This window comes from Fulmarus glacialis, unplaced genomic scaffold (genome assembly GCF_000690835.1).
Source record: "Fulmarus glacialis isolate BGI_N327 unplaced genomic scaffold, ASM69083v1 scaffold24653, whole genome shotgun sequence".
Classification (NCBI taxonomy): Eukaryota; Metazoa; Chordata; class Aves; order Procellariiformes; family Procellariidae; genus Fulmarus; species Fulmarus glacialis.
The window spans coordinates 72-20078 of NW_009205205.1; the positions used below are offsets into that span (position 1 = coordinate 72).

The following is a 20007-nucleotide window of genomic DNA, read 5'->3' on the forward strand; positions in this document are numbered from 1 at the left end:
GAGAGTTAAGGCTGAAAAGGCTGTAGAACAGACCTGGGAAAGTATGAATGCAGCGGCATTCAAATTGTAGTTTCGCCTTGCATAAACTGCTTGAAAATAGCGTCCGTAGATTTTTATTTATTTGTTTGTTCTCAGTTGTGTTAGTGGCATGGAGTTACAGCTCTGCTTCTCTATAGGTGGAGTTTATTATTTTTTTCCCTGAACATTATAATCAGTGTATTGTCAGCCCTTAAATTACAGACTCTGTGACAGCTCTTTAAAGCGTTAAATTCAATTACCCCGTTCCTGCTTTCTGACTGTAATATCTATTTTGCGTTCCTGTGGCTAACTGAACATACAAGAAAGGCTTACCACGCGTGCTTGAGTATATCCTTTCTTTACTCCCTTATTTTTAGCTAGCGTCCTGCTTGTCTGCATCTGGCTTGTCACAAGTTTCAAAACCCTTTGCAATCTTAATACGGCCATCTAGGAAATCTCTGTGAGGTGAGAGCTATAGGTGAGCGAGGGTGGTGCCCTGGAGGGACAGGGATGTCTCCTCCGGGGGAGCAGGGCTCCCCGGTTGCCTGCCGCTGCGGGCACTGGGGCCGGGCAGCAGGCTGGTCCCGTGCCGGCCCTCTGCAAATTCCCGCTGCCCCTGGTGCTGCCGGTTACGCAGCTCTCTGTGGTGTTGGTGAGAAAACCACATGACGAAGAGCTCGGCTCACTTTGTCCATAAAAATTCTGATTCATAGCTGTTCAGCCCGTGAAGCTACTGCAACTTTTGAAGTGTTTTCAAAGTACAGACGTAGTCTGGGTGGCTTTTTGTTTTATTGAATATCTTTTCCTTCCTGCTTTTGGGGGCTGCTGTGGTTTCGGTTATGTACGAGGGGCTGCAAGGAGAATGAATCCTGTGTAGAAGGAAAAGAGAAGGATTTTTAATTTTGAAGTAAAACATCTTAAGTATAGGAAAAGCTAGAAGAATGATTATATTAGCTCTATTAATGATTTATTGTAAATAGTCTTTTTTTGAGAAGCTAAGAAGGCCAAAACTCATCAGGCGTGTCCCAAAGAACCCAAGTGGGAACTAAATCTCTTCTAAAAAGCCCTGAAAACAAAACCAACGTATCAATGTCTGTCAGCATTACTGATCTGCAATGTCTGTCAGCAATACTGATCCTATTGAAAGTCTGTAATGAGAAATATTTTTCTTTGCTCATATTTGGAAGCATTTTAGGATCTTATTATTTGAGCCTGTAATTTGAGCACTTCATGAAAGATGAGTCTTGTTTTCATTTGCACTGGTAGCTTTTCCTATATAAATATCTGCAAACTCATTTCCCTGTTTCTTCCCCTTGCCTAACGATTTATATTTGCATAAAATAAAAGTAAATTTGAATCTATTTTGTACCCTGTATCAGTCCTTTTCCCCTCCCTCTCTTCCTATGCTTTTCTAAATTAGGAAATCTTAAAAACATTTAAGTGATTTAAAAGGTTTTGGGCTCCAAAATATCAAATAAGAAATATCAAATTCTCTGTCCTGTTTTCCTTATAGTCCTGCCTTAAAACAGTAAAAAAAAAAAAAAAAAAGCTCTTTATATCATTTAATTGAAGGGATAGCCTCTGAGGGCTTTCTTCGCCTTCTTGCTGGGTAGTTGTTACAGAGACATCAACTCCTGCTTCAAGCTTCTCTTGATTTACATAATCTTGGTATAGGTATTTCCTAGTGAGATGACCAGGACTTCTGAAGTGGCAACTGCATTTCATATGTGGGTTGGTTTTTTGTTTGTTTGGGTTTGTTGTTGTTATTTGTACGGTGCTTTCTACAAAAATGTAAGCTATGAAAGTTCAGGTTAAGAGTACTGTGCAACTTAGTAGGTAAAAAGTTAATCTTCTTATGCAGTTACTTTGGGGGGAAGGAAGATCAGATCAGTTTAAGTGCTCTGAAAAAAATTATTTCCTCTTAACTAACTAGTTGGACCCCTTTAATGTCTGGTTACATAAACCTACTTTTCTGGCTGTATGCAATTTTCTAGAAGAAAACAAGAAAATACTGAAATGTCGTGTGTGCGCACACTGAGAACAAGCAGCAGGTTTTATGTTACATGTGATTAAATAAATCCATGTCTGTACTGAGCAGGGTTCATTCTGGCAGGAGTTTTCCCTTCAAAATCATCTGTATTAGTAGGCTTCTATTTTCCCTTTGCCCAGGTGTTCAGAGTAAAGAAAGATGAGATATTATGTCCCTTTTTAATTAGTGTTGTGTGCATGGTTACATAATTTAGTCTTTAAAATATTCAGTATTCACGAGTAGGAATCCTTTTTTACAAACAATTTTAGTTGCAAAACTTCAAATTAAATGGTGTGGTGTTTGGCTGAGGTTGTTGCTCTCTTTACAAATGGATTTCTTGGTTCTGTTGGAGGTGTGCTCAAAGACGACCAAGTCTAACACTTGATACAGAGGCTCTTTATAATAGAGTTCCGCTGGTTCTTCTTCCACGCTGCTCGGCCTCCTGTTCGAGGGGTTCATCTCTTCTGCTGGGAACGTCACTCACGCGAAGCAACCTACTGGCAGCATGTAGGTCCTGCGGATGGATCTTTTGCATGATGGTTGCTTGGGCATTTGTGTGGGTTTTTTGAAATCTGTAGCCTTATCTTACTCTCTTGGGACAAAATATACATAATGAAGGCTTTTGTTCAAACATCAGCAAATGAGTCCTACAGCTGGCCTATAAATAGTTTGGTCTCGTTAGGAGGAGGTGTAATTTTAGAATTGGTTTTACATAGCTGTGGGCTGCTGCTGGATGGGGCTGGCCTGCTTTTTCGTCGCTGGCAATGTCCTTCCGTTGTCAGGATTGTACTTCCAGTATCAGGTCAAGTGATTGTGCAAGGTGTGTTGGATCAGCCACTTGAAACCCTTGTGTCTGAGTAGATTTCCAGCATGTGCTTTCCTGGTGAAGTGATGGAAACAGTAAGAATTCAATCACAGGTTAAGAATTTAAAACAGGATCAATGGGGTACCTTCTCTAGGTGGTATAAATGGGATTTTGCCAAGACACTGGTCCCTGCACATTCATTCCTGTGTCCAATTTGAACAAGTCCAGCGCTTCAGTTGGTAGGTGACATTGGTGTACAAAATAAATTGTGGGTTTGTTGGGTTTTTTGTTTTCTTTTTTTCCCCCGTGTTGTTGGATCTCAGATGACATCTTTTCAAACTGAAGTATAGTAACAGTAAAACGCTCAAGTGGACTAAGCCTGATACAACACACTCTTTATTTGGAGGATATTTTACAGCATCTTAGCAGGACTTATAAACCCCAGGTTGTAGTTTGCAAAGTGTGATTTGCTTCTTTGTTGCGTGCTCTGAACAATGCTAGGAATGTTTGGGTGCCATTTGGGTGCCATTTTGGGATGAGTGGATGACTTCATATGAGGTGTAAGTTTTGCAAGTGTTTTTCTGCTACTTAGTGTCATGCCTAGTTTTCCTTTGCGTCTTGGGTGTGTTCTTGACTCATATTCCTCAGCCCTTTTCTGAGTAGCAATTATATGGGAGCTTTTTGAAAAAGGCAAAAATAAGTAAGTCACTTTCAGCTTTGTATTTAGAACAGAGCAACCAGAGTTCTTCACTGCTTTGTTCATTTACAAGCCTTACGTGTGTCACCCCTATCTTTCTGCTGCTGTAGATTAAGTTCTGTTTTTCTTGGCAAGGTGCTTGCCTCCCCCCCGCCCCCCCCAGCGTCTTCTCAAACCAATACTGGTTCCCTTAACGAGAAAATACCTTCCACATCACCTCCATATGAATTTTTCAGAATTTCTTGGTATAATTTTTCTGGGATAATACAAAGACAGGAATTTGAAATAAGTCTTCAAGCAAAATTATATTAGCATGCTTTAATTTACCTCTCCTCTTAAGTGTAGGTGCTTACCTTTTAAGCTCAAACAGCTCCGTCATACACTATTAAAAGATTAAGTCTTTACTCCATCAGGTTCTGTATACTTCTAACACTGGGAGGGAATTGAATGTTCCAACACAAAAGCTGTTAGAGCCTTCATTAAAGTTATCTGAGGGTGTGTGGAGGTGTGTGTGACTACATTAGACTGATTATCCACTGCCTCCCCTCCTGCCCCCCAACATGTACCTCAGACAGAAAGACATAACTGTGACTGAACAATCTTCCTTTCATTTCAGACCTGGGAAACTCTTTATGTTCTTTAAAGTTGTTTTTTTTTTCCCAGCTATGTGAGTTGTTACAATAGAAGATGTTCCCTTACCTAGCATGTTCTTCTTTCCTGCCCCCCTCCAAGCTGTTTCTGTTGTTGATTTTGAATACAGGGTTTGCGTTAAACCTGAGATGTAACAGCTTAAGTGCCCTTCCACCCACCCTAAAGCTCAAGGCTTTGCCCTGGTGGTGATGGTGGCTACGAATTCATTTCCTCCTGGAAAACTGACTGTTTCTCGGTGTCTCTGACAGCAGAGCTGCTGCAGCTGCACAGGCTCGCTGCTTTCCAAAGGGTAAGGTCTCGTTCCTGGCCACCTTGTTCTTGCCCCTGATCCCTTCACATTGTACCATCTCTGGTATTTCATGTTCCCTTCCGTGGACTGATTCAAGTTACTAAATCTGTGCAAAACTGTCCTGGGGAAGATCCACAGCCCTGAACAGGAGCTTGTGTTCTGATCTATCTGCTAATGTGATAGCTTTTTCAGTCGGAAGTGGATGGTCTCCACAACTGTAAGTAGTTTTTGAGGCATTACAAGTTGGTGGGCTAGGTTGGACCAGTGAAGCTACTGAAGCTTTTTTTTCCCCCCCTTAAGTTCCATTTTTCAAATGATCACATGTATTAAGAAAATATCATCTTCTCAGAAGTTTTTTGAAAGCTTGTTTGCTATTGATGAGACTTTGAAGATAAAGACCAGACTGTTAAAAAGCTCTAATATAAGGCATTGAACATCCTTCAAATTCTCACCCCTTATAGGTACTTTCATAGGGTTTGAGCTTTCTTTGAAAATCTTGTCTAATTTGTCTCTCTTTGTCATTTTCGAAATAATATATTGGGGTTTTTTTAAATAGCCTAGTATGTCAAGTTCAATATACAATAGAAAATGGTAAGTGATCCCTGAAGACATAACTGTGGCTTACTAACTTCATCCGTCTGTTGCGAGCCATTAAATACCACAAAATTTGTGAACATAAACCTGTGAAATGTGTCTTTATTAGGAAGCCAGCATAAAAATATCCTGTAATACACTCTAAGGTGTGAGTTTTATTGCTTGATTTCAAAGGATTTTGCATCAATAGATACTTGAGTTGCTTTGCAAGAGAAGATACAGCATTACCCTTCTCTAAGTAGCTTTTTAATAAACGCTGATTAAATCATTTATACTTGGGATTTTTAAGTAACAATTGGGTTATACATTTTGAAAATGGATTAAAATGAACCACTTGCTGATGATAAGAAAAATATCCCAAACTTGATCCTTTTCTGTTTGCCTGAAACAGAATAGTTTCTGATATTTGATCATTACTGTATTATAGGAATAAAAAGTTGGAAAGCAGCAGGCAAATGTGGAAGATCCCTTTGATTTTTATTAAAAACCACAACTGTTTGTGTTAGAACCAGAACTGGTTTTTTTCAGATACTAGTTCTTGCTGGTAGTTTAAAAGGACCAAAAAATAAAATCTTTTTCGTTTTAGATATGATCATATTTTTGTACATTTCACAGTTAATACTTACGGTTTGCTTTTTGGGGGAAAAAAGTTTTTGGGGTTTTTTTTGATAGGTTTCTTTATTATTATTTTTGGGGAGGAGCCAACTGCATTACTGAAGTTGTCCAGTCCTTCTCACTGGAAAACCAGTTTGCCTGACTAATTGCTGAGGTTGAGGGTTTTTTTATGTCTTGGGGTCAGACTTGAAGGCAAGGGAGAGTAGACTGGGAACAGACTTGCTTCGTCTTACCTTGACTTGACATTGGCTTTGAGATCCAGGCTGTTCTTCCAGGGCAGTGTGGTAAGTCATAGACTTACAGCATGTGCTGCTGATTACTCAGGACAAGGAACAGTGCAGCTGCTCCGTGGCTGAAGACCAAAATACAGTTCTCAACTGTTACAAATTTAATCTGTTTCTTATACAGGGTATCATACATTCTTTTCCTAGTGTTATTTGTTGGGGTGGGTTTTTTTGGTTTTTTTGGTTTGTTTTTTTTTTCCCCCTTTCCCTTCCTGACATGCACAGAAGAATTAAATTACTATTTTAGATTTATACTAAGTGTGCGTACAAATTCCTGTCGTAGGACTACATACCAGTTGATAGTATATAAATTTTGTATGTCAGTCATCTTAATATCACAAGTGTCTTTGGAATACCTTCTTTACCTCTTTGGGAGACAGTCAGCGTAAAGTCCCAACTGCTTAGTTGCATGTTGAAGATTCCCATTGCTTTAACTGTATAGCTATGTGATTGATTTCCTATTTTTCCAGGCCTTCACAACATTGTGTTTGCCTACTCATGCAACATACCAGAGACTGATCTGTTCCCTTGCTATCTGTAAATACTTGTTAAAGCTCCTGGCAAGCCTGAAGTATCATCCTGTGCAGTGATGGTTCTCAAGAGGGACCCTATTGGTACAATAACTAACAGTGGCTTTACTTATTTACATGGAAGAAGTCTCTTCTGTGAAGATAAAAAGCTCTGACTGTACTCTAGTAACATCTGATGAAACTTGACTTTTCCTTTTTTTGACAACCCCATGGATCATTAACACAGACAAATGAAATTTAAATACTTAAGCAGTAAGGACTGAGATGAGCTGAGGAATTCCAGAAGGTTATTCCAGAGATCATGCTTCATAATATCCAAAGTTTGTAATTAGCAGTAACTTGAACTGATCTAGATTTGTTAGCCAGTAGTTGAGATACAAGTCTGAAAATTTTGGTTCTACTTATAGTATCATTACTAGAATTTGAAAACTTATTTGTAGAAATGAAGGTAAGAGGGACTATTGTCATGAGCAGTTGAAAGACAACAGCAAGAGAAAAGGAGATGCGAAAAGCTCCAGGGAGCTGGAACACACTGGCACTATCATGAAAAAGAGTTAAAGATAGACTTTATATGTGTATGCAAACAGTTGGACTCCAGGAAAAGAAATAGCAATATTTCTTCTTAGATAATGATATCTTTAATCATACGTGCTTTTGTCCTGGTGAAGAAGCAGACAGTGAAATCATGTGGTTTGAGGGATACTTGATGGCCAAGAAAGGTGGAATTTTGAAAGGTGCGTTTTTTGTGACAGAATCTTTGGATGGGCTGTAAGTTCGTCCCAATTGCAATGGGTGCTTGAGAAGAGTAGAGATTGGCGATTGTATTTGTGGAGATTGGATGTCTGGCTCTGTCTGCCTGCAGAAGTGACTCATAGCAGCCTAAAAATATAGGAAAATGCGGTTAGAGTAAAGGGACTTGCAAGTAGGAGAGTAGCAACAAGCACAGAAATACTTGGAAGAGACTGCAGAACCACCTGGAAGGCTCTGTGGAGAGCATGGGGGGAAAGATAAAATGTGGAAAATGCACTTGTCCTATATGACATACAATGTTTGGAGAAAAATGCTTTAACAGCTGCCAGCAATACAACCTTTTTCAAGACAGCAAAGCTGAGATCTTAAAGTGAGCTTGAGATTACGGCACAGGAGGTCACTGGTCTCCAGCAAGGAGCTCTTACAGCGATGCTGTCTGTAAAACTGGATAGTGAGTAGTCATGTGGAAGAGACACAGAGAGACTAGTAGCAAAAGGGTAAACGGGATGCTGCTAGTAAATATTGTATTTAAAAGGAAGAAACCTACAATTTCCCACAGTACCTAGTTAGCCTATATGAAGGGTTTATCTTGAGTTTTTGTGCATACTTTGTGTGTTATTTTTTTCATGAAATCATTTGATTCCTAAGGATTATGCCAGGGAAAGTGTACCTCAAATCATTCCCAGTAGCCCACAGCTTCTGATTTTGGGAAGGTGAGTTGATGCATAAGGTGTTGAGTGTAAAGATACAACAGTTTCTAGGGGATGGTTATCCTGAAAAATTTGAAAGAGAACTCTCTTGGTTTATGTATTTTGGCTTATGTAAGCATGTTGTAGTTACTGTGAATAACAGAGCCAATGTTTTGGTGTAAAAACATGGCTTATCTTGAATGTATGAAGGATTCCTGCGTTTACTAAAAACTTAAAAAGGAAGTCTAGTAGTTACCAGTGCTGCCAACAGGTGAATTTGGAAAGAGTATAAAAATGTAGGGAGTTTGTCAAAAGAATAGGTGGAGACAAAGAAAAGAGCCCAAGCATGAAGAATTTCAGAAAGGAGTTCTATCAACCAGACGTTACCAGTTTGCTTGGAAGAAAAATTGTGGGACCATGAATGTCATTGCTTTGAAGCAGATTGTTCCCTATGTCAATAGTGTCTGATCCCTGATAAGAGAGAGTAGATTTTTTTTTCAAACAAATCTGGGTATTACCTTTGTTCTTAACTTTTTTTATTTAAATATTTTGGCTTGTGGTTTGTGAGCTGAATGTATATGCTTATACATACTAGAAGGAAAAACATTCTGATGGTGAATTGTTCCTTGTATATCCTAACGTAGCTTTATTAAAAAGCTTTCAATCCAAATGTGATAGGACTTGCTAGATCTGAGTTTGCAAAATCCCAGAAATTTTAAGTTTGTCCCAGATGATTACAACTGGATGATGTGTTGAAAAATGGGATTTAATGGAAACTGTGTGGAAGCTGCTATGGCTTCATACTCCTCTTCCCGCTCAGCCTGTAGACTGTTCCTAGTGAAGCTTTTTTTTCCTCAAAATGCAGAGCTAGACCTTCTATTTTAGCTTGCTGAAAGTGAGTGATCAAAATAGATACGAAAAGAATGATTTGGCTCCTTCAAAGGCACCAAGAAACTTGGAAATTTAATTTATATCTGTTGATAGGACATGCTTTCACAGGTGGCAGTAAGTTTGAAGATCAGACTTCTATGAGAAACAGAAGGCAACTGAAGTTATGTCTTCTGAGAAAGGATACATGAAGACAAAGCCCCTAAAACCCACTGGAAACTAGAGATATTCAAGAACCATACAATAACAGCAACTGGGGTAGAGGCTGAAGAGACTTTTTGAGATTTGGGTTGAATTTTCTTAAGGAGTTTTGTATGGCGTATACTGTTCTAACTCATATGTTTTCTCACATTTTTAGCATCAGTTGTTTCTTAATGGCATCATAAAATACCTGTTTTCAAGAGAGGAGAGGTAAAGATAATGCCATTTTGAAAAAGCAGCAGGGCATTAGGACAAGGTGTCTTGGACACACAAGCAGTTTTGAGTATATGGACCCACTGTTACTTGTAGTTACAGTAAACCTTTATTGTTATGTTCTGTTTAAGATAACAGACACAACACAGATCTTATGTGAACAAGATGTATTTTCCAGTAACGCTGTTTTTTTTCTATTGTGAAATATGCTTTCTTAACGAGCAGGCTGTTCAGTACCATCAGTTCATTTTGTGAACTCTCGACATGTTTACTGCTATTTGAATACGCTCTGGGGACACTTGGCATTTATTAGCATTGTCACGGGCATTTCTCGTGAAGCACATCACGAACACAGTACAAAAAGCCCAAAGCGTGGATGTAAATAAATAGTAAGTACTTCTGCAGATCAAGCCAGCGCTGCACACAAACAAGCTGTTGTACTTCCAACTGAAGTGATATAAGATGTTTCTGCTCCTCCTGCTGTGCCAATACCCACTGGCATTCCCCACAGCTGAAATGCATATGTGACCGTGTGTTCACCCTGTTAGTAAAGTTGGTGAGTTTTAATCACTTGTAGCAGTTTTTTAAGTTAAGTCGTTAGAGAACGCAGTTTCATGTTGTATCTAATCTAGCCTATTTACATTTACCTCGTACCAGCACTGGCATTACTATGATCCTGCAATTAAATACTTCAGAAGACTTCAATTTTTTTATTATTTTTTACTTTTTTGTTGTTGAGGCTTATTGTCTGTTGGATTAGTCCATAAATAGGCTTTCTGTGGGGTTGTACAGAGGATGCGCAGAAATGCGGTTGGAGAGAAAGGTAATGCTTCCTCAGAGGGTATCCATCGAGTGGCTCAGCCATGGTGTAAAAACCGTGGCCGTGTTTTCACTTAACACTTTAGACCAATGTAATTTGGCTTTGCTTCAGAAAGATCTAATCTCGTCCACTCCAAACGATTAGTTCCTGCCCCTCCTTTTGTGTCATTGCATATTTTGAATAGCGTACACTGATAAGGGCTAAACTAATGCTTACTGGGGGGAAAGCCTGGCTATGTTAGGATAGTTCCCACCTGAGACATATGAACAGAATCAAATATCTAACCTTATATATGTTAGAAGAGCATCAATCGATCTTCTTCATGTGTACACAAATTTTCCATATGGGTTTGCTATTTCAAAAAGTTAATTTGAATTAATTTGTTAGTGGAGTGTGGGGCACGGCACAGAAATCAGTGAAGACTTCCCAAACATTTGGTATGTTTTATTAAGAATACTAACTGTTGTGGTGTTTTCTTTTTAAATAAATAATTTTTATTTATTTGTAGGTTTTCACTGCTGCTTCTTAACCTGGAAGAATATTACTTTGAACAGCACACAGCTAATCATATTATAAATAAAGGTTGCAGAGATGAAAGGTACAAAACTCTGACTTACTTTCATATACTGGAGTTGTTCTAGTCTCATGTATCTCTAACACATAACTACTTTCTTTCTTATTGTTCCTTTTAGGAAATTCAGAGGCTCTCTAAAAATCTGTTCAAAGTCAATCATTTTTGAAGCTGATGACAATATCCAACCCATTATCAAGGTAAGTAGTGCAAACTTAAAATTTCTTTGAGACTCTCTTTAAAAAGCTTTTAAGAACGAGTATGTATTTTTATAACTTGCTGCAGATACCACTGAGAGACTGCATTAGTATAAAAGCCCCAGAAGATAATGAAGCAAATAACCCTTTCACACGGTACGTGAATTTGAGTTACTGTATATATTTATTTAATTCCTTTTAAAGCTGAAACGCCCATCTCTTCAAATATCTTATTTACATTTTAGGGATACATCTGGAGGGATTTCTGTTGTATGTAACCAGGTAAGACCTGCATATAACAGATTCTTGATGTATAAATGAGAGAGGTTACGTTCTTTAATAGTGTCTTTCTTGAAGCTGGAGTCTTAGGGTGGTGGGTTAACTGGAAACAAAGCTAATTAGTGTCAAAAACTTAGCATTAATGTGAAGCTGTTGATGCTGGAAATTTCAAACTGTTAATGACTTCATTAACTCATTAATTTGATAAAGTGAACTTTTTGCACTGTGCATTTTATAATGGAGCTTAGGGCAATTTTAGAATTGAATGAAAAAGGAGGAGAGACTGAAATTAAACTGGTTATTAATCATCTTTTTTTTGGTCTTGCTATATTGCTTCTCCTACTTTCTGCAGCATGTAGTGGTAATGGCAAAGCTATCTTGATCCTTGCAGTTCAGCTTTGTGAAAACATTGGACTGTACTGTATGTCCACCAAATAATTTTCAGTAGCTGTCCTAATATTGGGTTAAAGTTTCAATCCTGAGTTGTAATTAATTTGGATATGCTCATACTTAATGTTAACTAAGGGAATATACTTCAAGCTTTGATAAATTGCAACTGATAGGTGTTCCAAAGCTGTAAAAGTTTCCAAAAAATGTTAATGTTTTCATTTCAGGAAAGAACAGAGATGAGGTGGGAAATATTCTTTTAAACATTCTAGCATCTTTGTAAAATCTGTCTTTAACAATACAGAAAATTGATAGCCTTGCTCAGTTAAGTACTGCTGCAGTCAAGCATTTAATATTATCTATGCTGGAGAAGTTTGTGGACTGTGTTAAAGTAATCAGTATATTTAATTTCATCTTGAAGCTGCTTCTGTGAAGAGTATTGTGTAATCAAAGTTTCTTGTGTTGGCAGTTTTTTTTGTGTGTGTTTTTAAAAAAGGTATTTCTAACTGTTCGATGCAATTGTTCCACCATACATCATTAGTATATGTTCTGAAGAAAAAATGATTTATAAAAACATCTCATAGGAAAGGAGAATTAACTTTTAAAATGGCAAGTGTGGTTAGCACCCCCCACTCCCTGCCCCTCCCATGTGTAGCTTGCCAGTCATCCTCCTGTCTCTGGGGAAACGTTCTGAAATAGTTGGGTGGTGTGATAAATGCTGGTATTTTGTATAAAAGGCATAGGGACTTTCGAGTGTGAAGTACTTGCTGGTTGTACTTATGACAAATCATGGTCTAATTATAATATTTTTTCTAAGTAGAATTTCTGCCTTGTAGGAGACTGCATGTAGCGAATAATTGGAACATCTTAAACATCTTCGCCTTTTCAGGCTAAAAAAAAATTGTTAATGCATAGCTGGATAAGAAGCTTTGCTTGGCATAACAGGCAACTTAGAAATTAATGGCTATAAATACAGCAAATGGAAATAATAATTGGAGATTATTTCAGTATTTTTTCTCAAGATGAAATTGGGGAAAAATCCTCCAAAATAGGAAATGAATACAGTATGCTAAAGTTTTTGCTCTGCTTACTTTTTTTTTTTTTTTTTACTTGTATTGTCTACTTTTTTGTGTAATTTGGGGCTCTCGGTGTAGAAAAGTGTTTAATTGTCCTGCAGAAGAGCATCTTGAGTGTAAAGCAGGTGTCTCTTACTCTGATTCAGGTCTGTACATGCTGATGTCAGATGAAAGGCACTAACTGTCATTATTTTTTAACGTAGCACTTGGAGAAGCATGCTGAGCTTGTAAGCTTCTGAGCATACCACTCACTTTCTTCTGGCTGGACGGTGCTGTGAGTGGTCATGTGGTGAAAGTTGGCTCTGAAGGTTGTCAGCCAGTGGGAAGTAGGAAGGCCGTATGTGCCAGTCAGAAGGCTTCTGGCTGGAGAATGGTACAGCATCTGTTCTTGCAAGTTTAGTATTTGCTCTTGGTTTGAGGCTGCTGCCACAATGCCTTGGAGTGTAGAATCACAGGTGTGCTAGCTGTAGGAAGCAAACTGAGGCACTGGAAAAGGCCCTTTGATCGGCCAAGTCTCTTGGGCCATGGAGTCGACGACAGTTGGTAGTGTAGTCCAGTGTGTTTTGTGCAGTTCAGAACCAATGCCGAGTCTTACGCTCAGGCCTGAGATTTAGCAAGTTTGAGCCTTCCCTACAAACAGAGCAAAACCATGACTTATTGCTGGCTTGTCTTTTTTCAGACAGCAGATAGTAAGGTGGTATCTACAAACCAATGTGCTAGCAGTGTCAAGTCTTTCTATAGGAGTTGTGAGAATGTTCTGAAGGAGAGTAGTTTCATGTGGGCTTTGGGGAGGGAAGATCCTCTCAGATGTGAGAATAGCATCAGAGAAACAAAACTCTTCAAAACCTTGCTGTTGGAGGGGATAGGAAATCTGGTGTTCATGGCAGTTGGAACTTGAAGCAAAATGTTTGACAGTGGAAGAAGGGGTTCATTTGAGAAGGTTTATACCGTAGTTTATGTTGTGAGTTGCCCCTGTGGGGTATTTCCCATCAGGACAGAACCCTAAGGGCATGAGCCACCAGAAGAAAAGAGGGGGGGGGATCCTTCCATTGAATGGGATTAGACGGATGGCCGTGTGTATTGGCTTTGATGTTGCAAATCTTTGAAGGTCATATGATTAGAATAAAAACCCAGTAATAAACTACATAAGTAAGTAAGCCTCTGAACTAAATGGGAAAACTTGCCCCTCTTAGAGTTAGCTGCTACAAAAGGTCATTGTTTTTCTGCAGTTTATCTGAGGTAGCTAAAGCAGGATATTGCAACTCGGTGTTTTGCTTGCTTAAACAGCGTTCTTAACTTTGTGTTTATCAGTACTTCTGATTATTTTATTTTTTTTAAGGACTGAAACTATAACATCTCCTACTCTTTCAGGTTTTTCTCATTAAAGAAAGAAACATTATTGCACCCTATAAAACAGTAAGAGTAAGTATATATTTTTGCACTATTCTTAGCTAATGTTTTGCAAGGATTTATGTTCTCATTTCTGAAAGAGTAAAATGATTATAATTTGAGGAATATGACAATAAAGCTTAAAAAAAAAAAACCTAATTGTGCCTATTGATAAAACAAGTGTCTGAATTCTTCCATAATGGGTTTGTGATACTTCTTGGAGGACGAACTGCAGACTTGACACTTGCTATTTACTTTGATGTGCAGCTCTGTGGGCTCAACAGTCAGAGCTGTCAGCTGGCTGCTAGTATTCAGTGGACACTGCATCCTGGCTAAATGGCTTCTCCTCAGTTCTGCCCACACCTGAAATGAGAGATGGCTAATTGATATTTCCCAGCTGAGTGCTTCACAGTTCAAAGAAATGGCAGATAAGGCTGCTCACAGCAGAAATTAGAGCTTGCTTCTGGTTGCTTTCTGCTGATGGGGTGGGTCTGCTCTGATTCTGAGCCTGGAGGCTTCAAGGCGTAGAAGTAAGGGTTTTTTACCTGGAATGTGAGATGGGTTAAGACACAAACACAAAATGAAAATGCAGAGTCATTAAACACCATATTTGCCCAAGAATTGAAACAGACAGAATTATTTTTCTCAACGTATTTGTTTAAGTAAGAAATTTCAAGAATGATGGAGTCCATAAATTTGTGTTACTGTAATGAACGGCAAAGAGTCAAGAGATGATCTCCGTTCTCTCAACAACTGCTTTGGGTTGGTTTTGTGATTAGATCTGTCTCTACACTAGGATTTTTTAAATTTTCTTTGTTTGTTTGCTTTAGGCCATTAATTCTTCATGTGTTGAACTTGTTTTCTCTTCTAGTCCTTTTATTTTCTGTTTTGCTTCCATGTGCAAGATTTATTACATATCATACAAATATCTTACCACATTGCCAACACAGTGAAAAAGAAAAGAATCAAAAGGGCTGTTTGGAAGGCTTTTCACTTTATTTTCTCCTAAGTCAAGATTCATTCATACCTAAAACATTCCTGACAGTTAACCATTACAATTTACTTTACAAAAGTGCAGCTGTGTTTCTGCATATTAAACAAGAAATCAAATTTGCCTTCAGTCATTTCAGAATTTTTTTTGTTGCTGCTTAGTATTTTCTACTTGAATCATTGTCAGTTCCAGATGCATCACTGAGTGCTGGAATTTGGTAGTACATTTTATCTTCCATGTCTTGTATTGATTGTTTCAGATCAGTTACAAAATACTGAGCTATTGTCTTTGCATATGGTCGGAGAGCTACAGAAAGAACCGCTCACAAAAGCTATACATTGCTGGCTGTAAGCAATCCTTGTAGACCATCCACTAGGATTTCTGAGAGCCGTGCTTTCCCTGTTGAAGGAAAACGGTGCTCTGCGTGAAATGTTAAAAGGCTTCTAAATTGCTACTGAATTTCTTGTCTCCCTTTACTCCAGCTCCATTTGCTTCCTGAAGCATGCTTTCCTCTTGGATCGCTGTCAGTTCAGCTTAGATCATGTACATTACACTGAAGATCATCTAGATTTCCATGTCGTCTTTCCTTCAGTTTTAAATTAATCCAGTTGTATCCACTGATCAATGTCTCGCTGTAGTCTTATTGATCACTTTTTTTTTTTAAAGTCTAGCCTGAGAAATTACAAAACCCTACAGAAATGTGTTAATACAGTTTTATACTACATTCAGGGGTCATCAAGGGATCCCACCACCTTTGCTAAATATGAGTTAATGTGTAAGAGTTAATATCAGTTGATCCATGCATATACTTTTAATATACTTAAGTCAAAACCAGAAACATGTACTATGAAAACGACACTTAAGAAAGCTGGGAAGACTTTGTAGAGGAAAAAATAAGTATGGCACATATGCTGGGTGATGTGTTAGTGATGTTTTTATAAATGACTAGTCAAAATGGGTTGTGATTGGACTTGGGATCCCTTCAAAACTCAAAACTATTTATGTAGAGGAGAATGGTAACTTTTATAGCCTGGTCTTCAAAGGTTTGATGGGCTGGTATCTTTTGTCTAAAAGATATACAGTAGCTGTTTAACTGTAACATGTCATTTATTAGTTGTAAATTTACATGTGTTTATCTGATATTAAAATAGACAGAGCAGGTAGTAGTTCTACATTTACTGATGTTACACTATATTAATTTATTTACTTCAAAGCTATTATGTTGCATTGTATTAAATAATGGACTAAATACTGCACAAAGAGCTTACCACAGGGGAAATACATTTGTAAAGAAAAAAAAATCAGGTTTAACATCTGCCTTTGAAACGTTACAGGTATACTGCAACCTTTGGCAGCATACTTTGACCAGGTTTTAGAGCATTTTGATGTTAGTTTTAACTTTTTTCACTGAGCTTTATTTTAAACTCGTTTGTAGTAAATGTACTTTTGATTTTAGGGAAGAACAGAACACTTATTCCAACTGGATGTTGCTGGGAAACTAGGAGATGTTGTGCAAACTCTGCATCAGGTATGTGGTTATTTGATATCACTACACATTTCATCACAACATCTTTTTTGATATTTAATGGAGAGCTTTCTTTAAATATTTAATTCTCAAGGTGATATTCTTGGAGTATCTATTTTTAAAATGTAGCAGTTGAACACAGCATCTAGTTCTGACAGCTGTTGTAAGCTACCCATATTAGCTTTTACTATGCAGGGTGGTAGTATATAGACAAAGTAATAACGTGACGGTAGCAATGAACAAACATGTCCTACTTTAAAAAGAAATAATAATAGCTCTTTCAGTAGTCTGTCACCAAGAATGCTAAAGCCCCCCCAGTTTCTATTGACTTCTGAGCTGTGTGGGAGATCTCTGTGCTGTTTCACTTAAACCTCATTGTTCTTTAGCTTTACAGGGCTTCTTGTCTAGATAAGATGGGAGATCAAGCTGCCATGGTAAGTATCTGATTATTTCTGATATCACTGTTTAATAATAAAATTCTAGTTGCGTTTGAATCATAGACCATACTAACTTTTTTTCCCTCTACATTAGATAACTGCTATATTGCAATCGCGCTTGGCTAGAACTTCATTTGATAAAAACAGGTATCTTTTTAACCACTTTCTACTCAAAAATTAGTTTCAGCTTGTTGGTTGATTAATCTACTCCATCAGTACTTAATAGGTTCTTGTTTGGGGCAGCATAAGTTATCTAATTCAGAGAGTTATCTTCTTTGTATTCTGAACCATCTGGAATGGAGAATGGGAAATTCTGTGTTGTGAAGATGAACATGTTACTTTTTTATCTCTCCAAACTGTTCTGTTTTTCTGTGAATTTGTTGAAAATTGGGCATCAGCATATGCTAAATAAGCTCTGTATAGAAAAGTCAACTGGCTTACTGCTCTGAGACTTGTGCAGAATGTAGTAACTTTCCTTTCTGCAGTCCCTGTTAAAGTAGATGTCTCAACAAAGAACTTTCTTCATGTCTAAAATAGGCTTAGTGAAGTCCCCATTCTGATGTCCCAAGGTTAGAAGCTAGCCTAAAACCTTTCTAAAGAATTTAAGGGTAGCTCTACCTAAGTAAGAACTGGTGGTAAACTTATTCCCTTTCTTCACTTGTAGATTTCAAAGCATTTCTGAAACGCTGCATATGGAATGTAAAGCAGAAATGGTGACACCACTGGTGACTAATCCAGGGCATGTGTGTGTTACTGATGCTAACTTGTACTTCCAGCCTCTTAATGGATATCCTGTAAGTGCCTCATAGATGGTCTTTGCATATGATGTGAGCATGCTGCCCCTCTAGTGGACAGTTTTCATTTCCTCTTCAATGCACATGGAGCACATCTCCAGGACGACTCTATTTTCAGTTATAATCAGAAGCTCCTTAGTTTTCTTTTGATCTGTTGCATTCAGTGTATCTCTATTTCTGAGGCTTTATTCTGTGCTAACTTGCTTAAAGTTGACCTCCTACTGACAAAGCACAAAATGTCCTTTGCTCATTCTCTATTAGTATTTAAAGATCATTTTTTGTAGCATTTCATTTAAGATAAATTTCTTAATCTTACTCTGTGATGCTGTTCTTTACCTAGTGAGAGCTTTATATACATTTAGAGTTTATATTGGAAGATCTTAGCTAGGTTTTCTATTAAACTGATAATTTCTTTCTCTAGAGGAAAACCGAGTGCATGTTGCAGACAGATTACTGCTTTGGAACTTTGTCACAGAAATAGCAGCGATAGTCTTAGCAGGCCACTAATATACTAGAAGTACGTCCAGATGAAGAAAATGGGTTTCACAGCTGAAGATGACAAACTGCCATTCAATTTCCGTCCACCAGGCGGCACCATTGGCAAACAGTTTGCTTAGCAGCCCGCTGGCTTCCTTATTTTTAATAGCGTTTATTTTGTTCTGCTCCTCTCTTGCATGATTATTATAACTGGCGACAGGCTCGGATGATAAGTAACACACTATTCTTTATTTATTCTTAAACTGCTCTGCTACTCAGACAAGAACCAACAGCAAAGACAAGCTTCCTCTTTTTAACGTAACTGCTTAGCATCACTGTTCCACTGTTAAAATGACATGGATGGATATTGTTTTCATATTGCTAGTATCTCGAGTCGAGAGAAACTTCAGACTGGCTGGAGAGGTTAATGTAGAAGAACATATACCTTCTGGAATATCTCCATCTTTTCTTCCCCCCACAGAAACCAGTAGTACAAATAACACTGCAAAACGTGCGTCGCATCTATAAGAGAAGACATGGCCTAATGCCACTGGTAAGCTCAAATTTTTTTTTTTTTTTTTTAAATGTCTTCCTGTATATATTGTTTCTTAAAATGACCAGCTGAAACTGTGTGCATCGTTAGGTAAAAGCTACATGTTTTAAAAAACTCTGGATTAAGTAGTGAACAGCACTCAAAGATCCTTTCTGGTTTTTAAGTGTTTTAGTTCCCTGTGTTGTCAAAAAGATGAAAACAGGAAGAGTGAACTCTGTCAAGGATGAAAAATTTCTCTCATAAGCCATCAGTGTAGGGGAAGGGAGAAGGCAGTACCTCCAGGGAGCAATTCATTCCATTTATCTCAAACACCTATCTTGGGATAGAATGAATTGCTCTCTCATGGTGTATTTTCTCTCTGGATTGATTCATTGGAGGGAGGTTGATCACTGGTTCAGATTGAGACTAATATGGAGTGATGAGTCCCGCTGTACATGACTGAGGGATGATGAGAGTGCTGCAGTGGAACCTCAGTTGTATGCTTTCAGTGTTTGCACTGAAATTTCAGTCTTGAACAAAATTTTTGTCTCAAAACACATTTAAACTAAATAGACATTTAACTCTCTGTCTCACTCCATTCACTTAGGACAAAAAAAGTATATTACCTGTGCTTAATCAATCCAGGCAGAGCCAATCTTTGGACAGGTATAAAGCTATTTTTTCAGTTGGGTGTAAACTGAATGCTTTTATGATTGGAAATAGGAAAGATCAAAATGTTAGGCTTTGTGGGCAAAACTGCTACCCAGTTTAGAGTCTTAAGTTTTAGATATTAGTAACTGATCTATTCTGTTAAAAAATATGAATATTACAGCTTGTCAGTAATTGCTCTCATTTACTTTTCCCCCCTCTTTAACTTCTAAGGGACTTGAAGTATTTTGCACAGAAAATGATCTATGTTCTGACATCTACTTGAAATTCTACAACTATCAAGATCGAGATGAGCTCTATTTCCTTATTGCAACATATATAGGTTTGCAGTATTTATTTATTAACGTAGTCTGTAGTACCTTGTGAGGGTAAATTTGTCTGGGTTTTGCTTTGTTGGTTTGTGGGAAGAATGAAAAGAATATACAGATGTATTAGCCCTAAAAATTTTTGATAGAAGTAAGCAAAGTTCAGAATGAATGTTGTGAAGTTGCATATATTCTGTTTATGTTTGAAGAGCTGAGTATGAAAGCGGAGATAGCATTATTAAGGTGAAACTAATTCTTTAGATTTGCAACTTGATATGCACTGTCGTTTAACCCCCTCCCCCCCC

General features: G+C 37.9%; 1 protein-coding gene across 1 annotated transcript in view; it reads left to right on the forward strand.

The window, feature by feature from the left end:
- Window positions 1-528: 528 nt before the first annotated feature.
- The window catches only part of LOC104074997 (protein FAN-like), a gene marked incomplete at its 3' end in the record, with an annotated part of 32654 nt that continues 13175 nt past the window's right edge, over window positions 529-20007 (forward strand). The window contains exons 1-13 of the mRNA XM_009575322.1: window positions 529-670; window positions 7181-7280; window positions 10582-10671; window positions 10766-10844; window positions 10930-10997; window positions 11087-11123; window positions 13955-14005; window positions 16420-16491; window positions 16875-16922; window positions 17020-17072; window positions 17590-17719; window positions 18678-18749; window positions 19611-19719. Of these exons, the coding sequence (XP_009573617.1) occupies window positions 529-670; window positions 7181-7280; window positions 10582-10671; window positions 10766-10844; window positions 10930-10997; window positions 11087-11123; window positions 13955-14005; window positions 16420-16491; window positions 16875-16922; window positions 17020-17072; window positions 17590-17719; window positions 18678-18749; window positions 19611-19719 (1051 nt within the window). The remainder of the gene's footprint in view (window positions 671-7180; window positions 7281-10581; window positions 10672-10765; window positions 10845-10929; window positions 10998-11086; window positions 11124-13954; window positions 14006-16419; window positions 16492-16874; window positions 16923-17019; window positions 17073-17589; window positions 17720-18677; window positions 18750-19610; window positions 19720-20007) is intronic.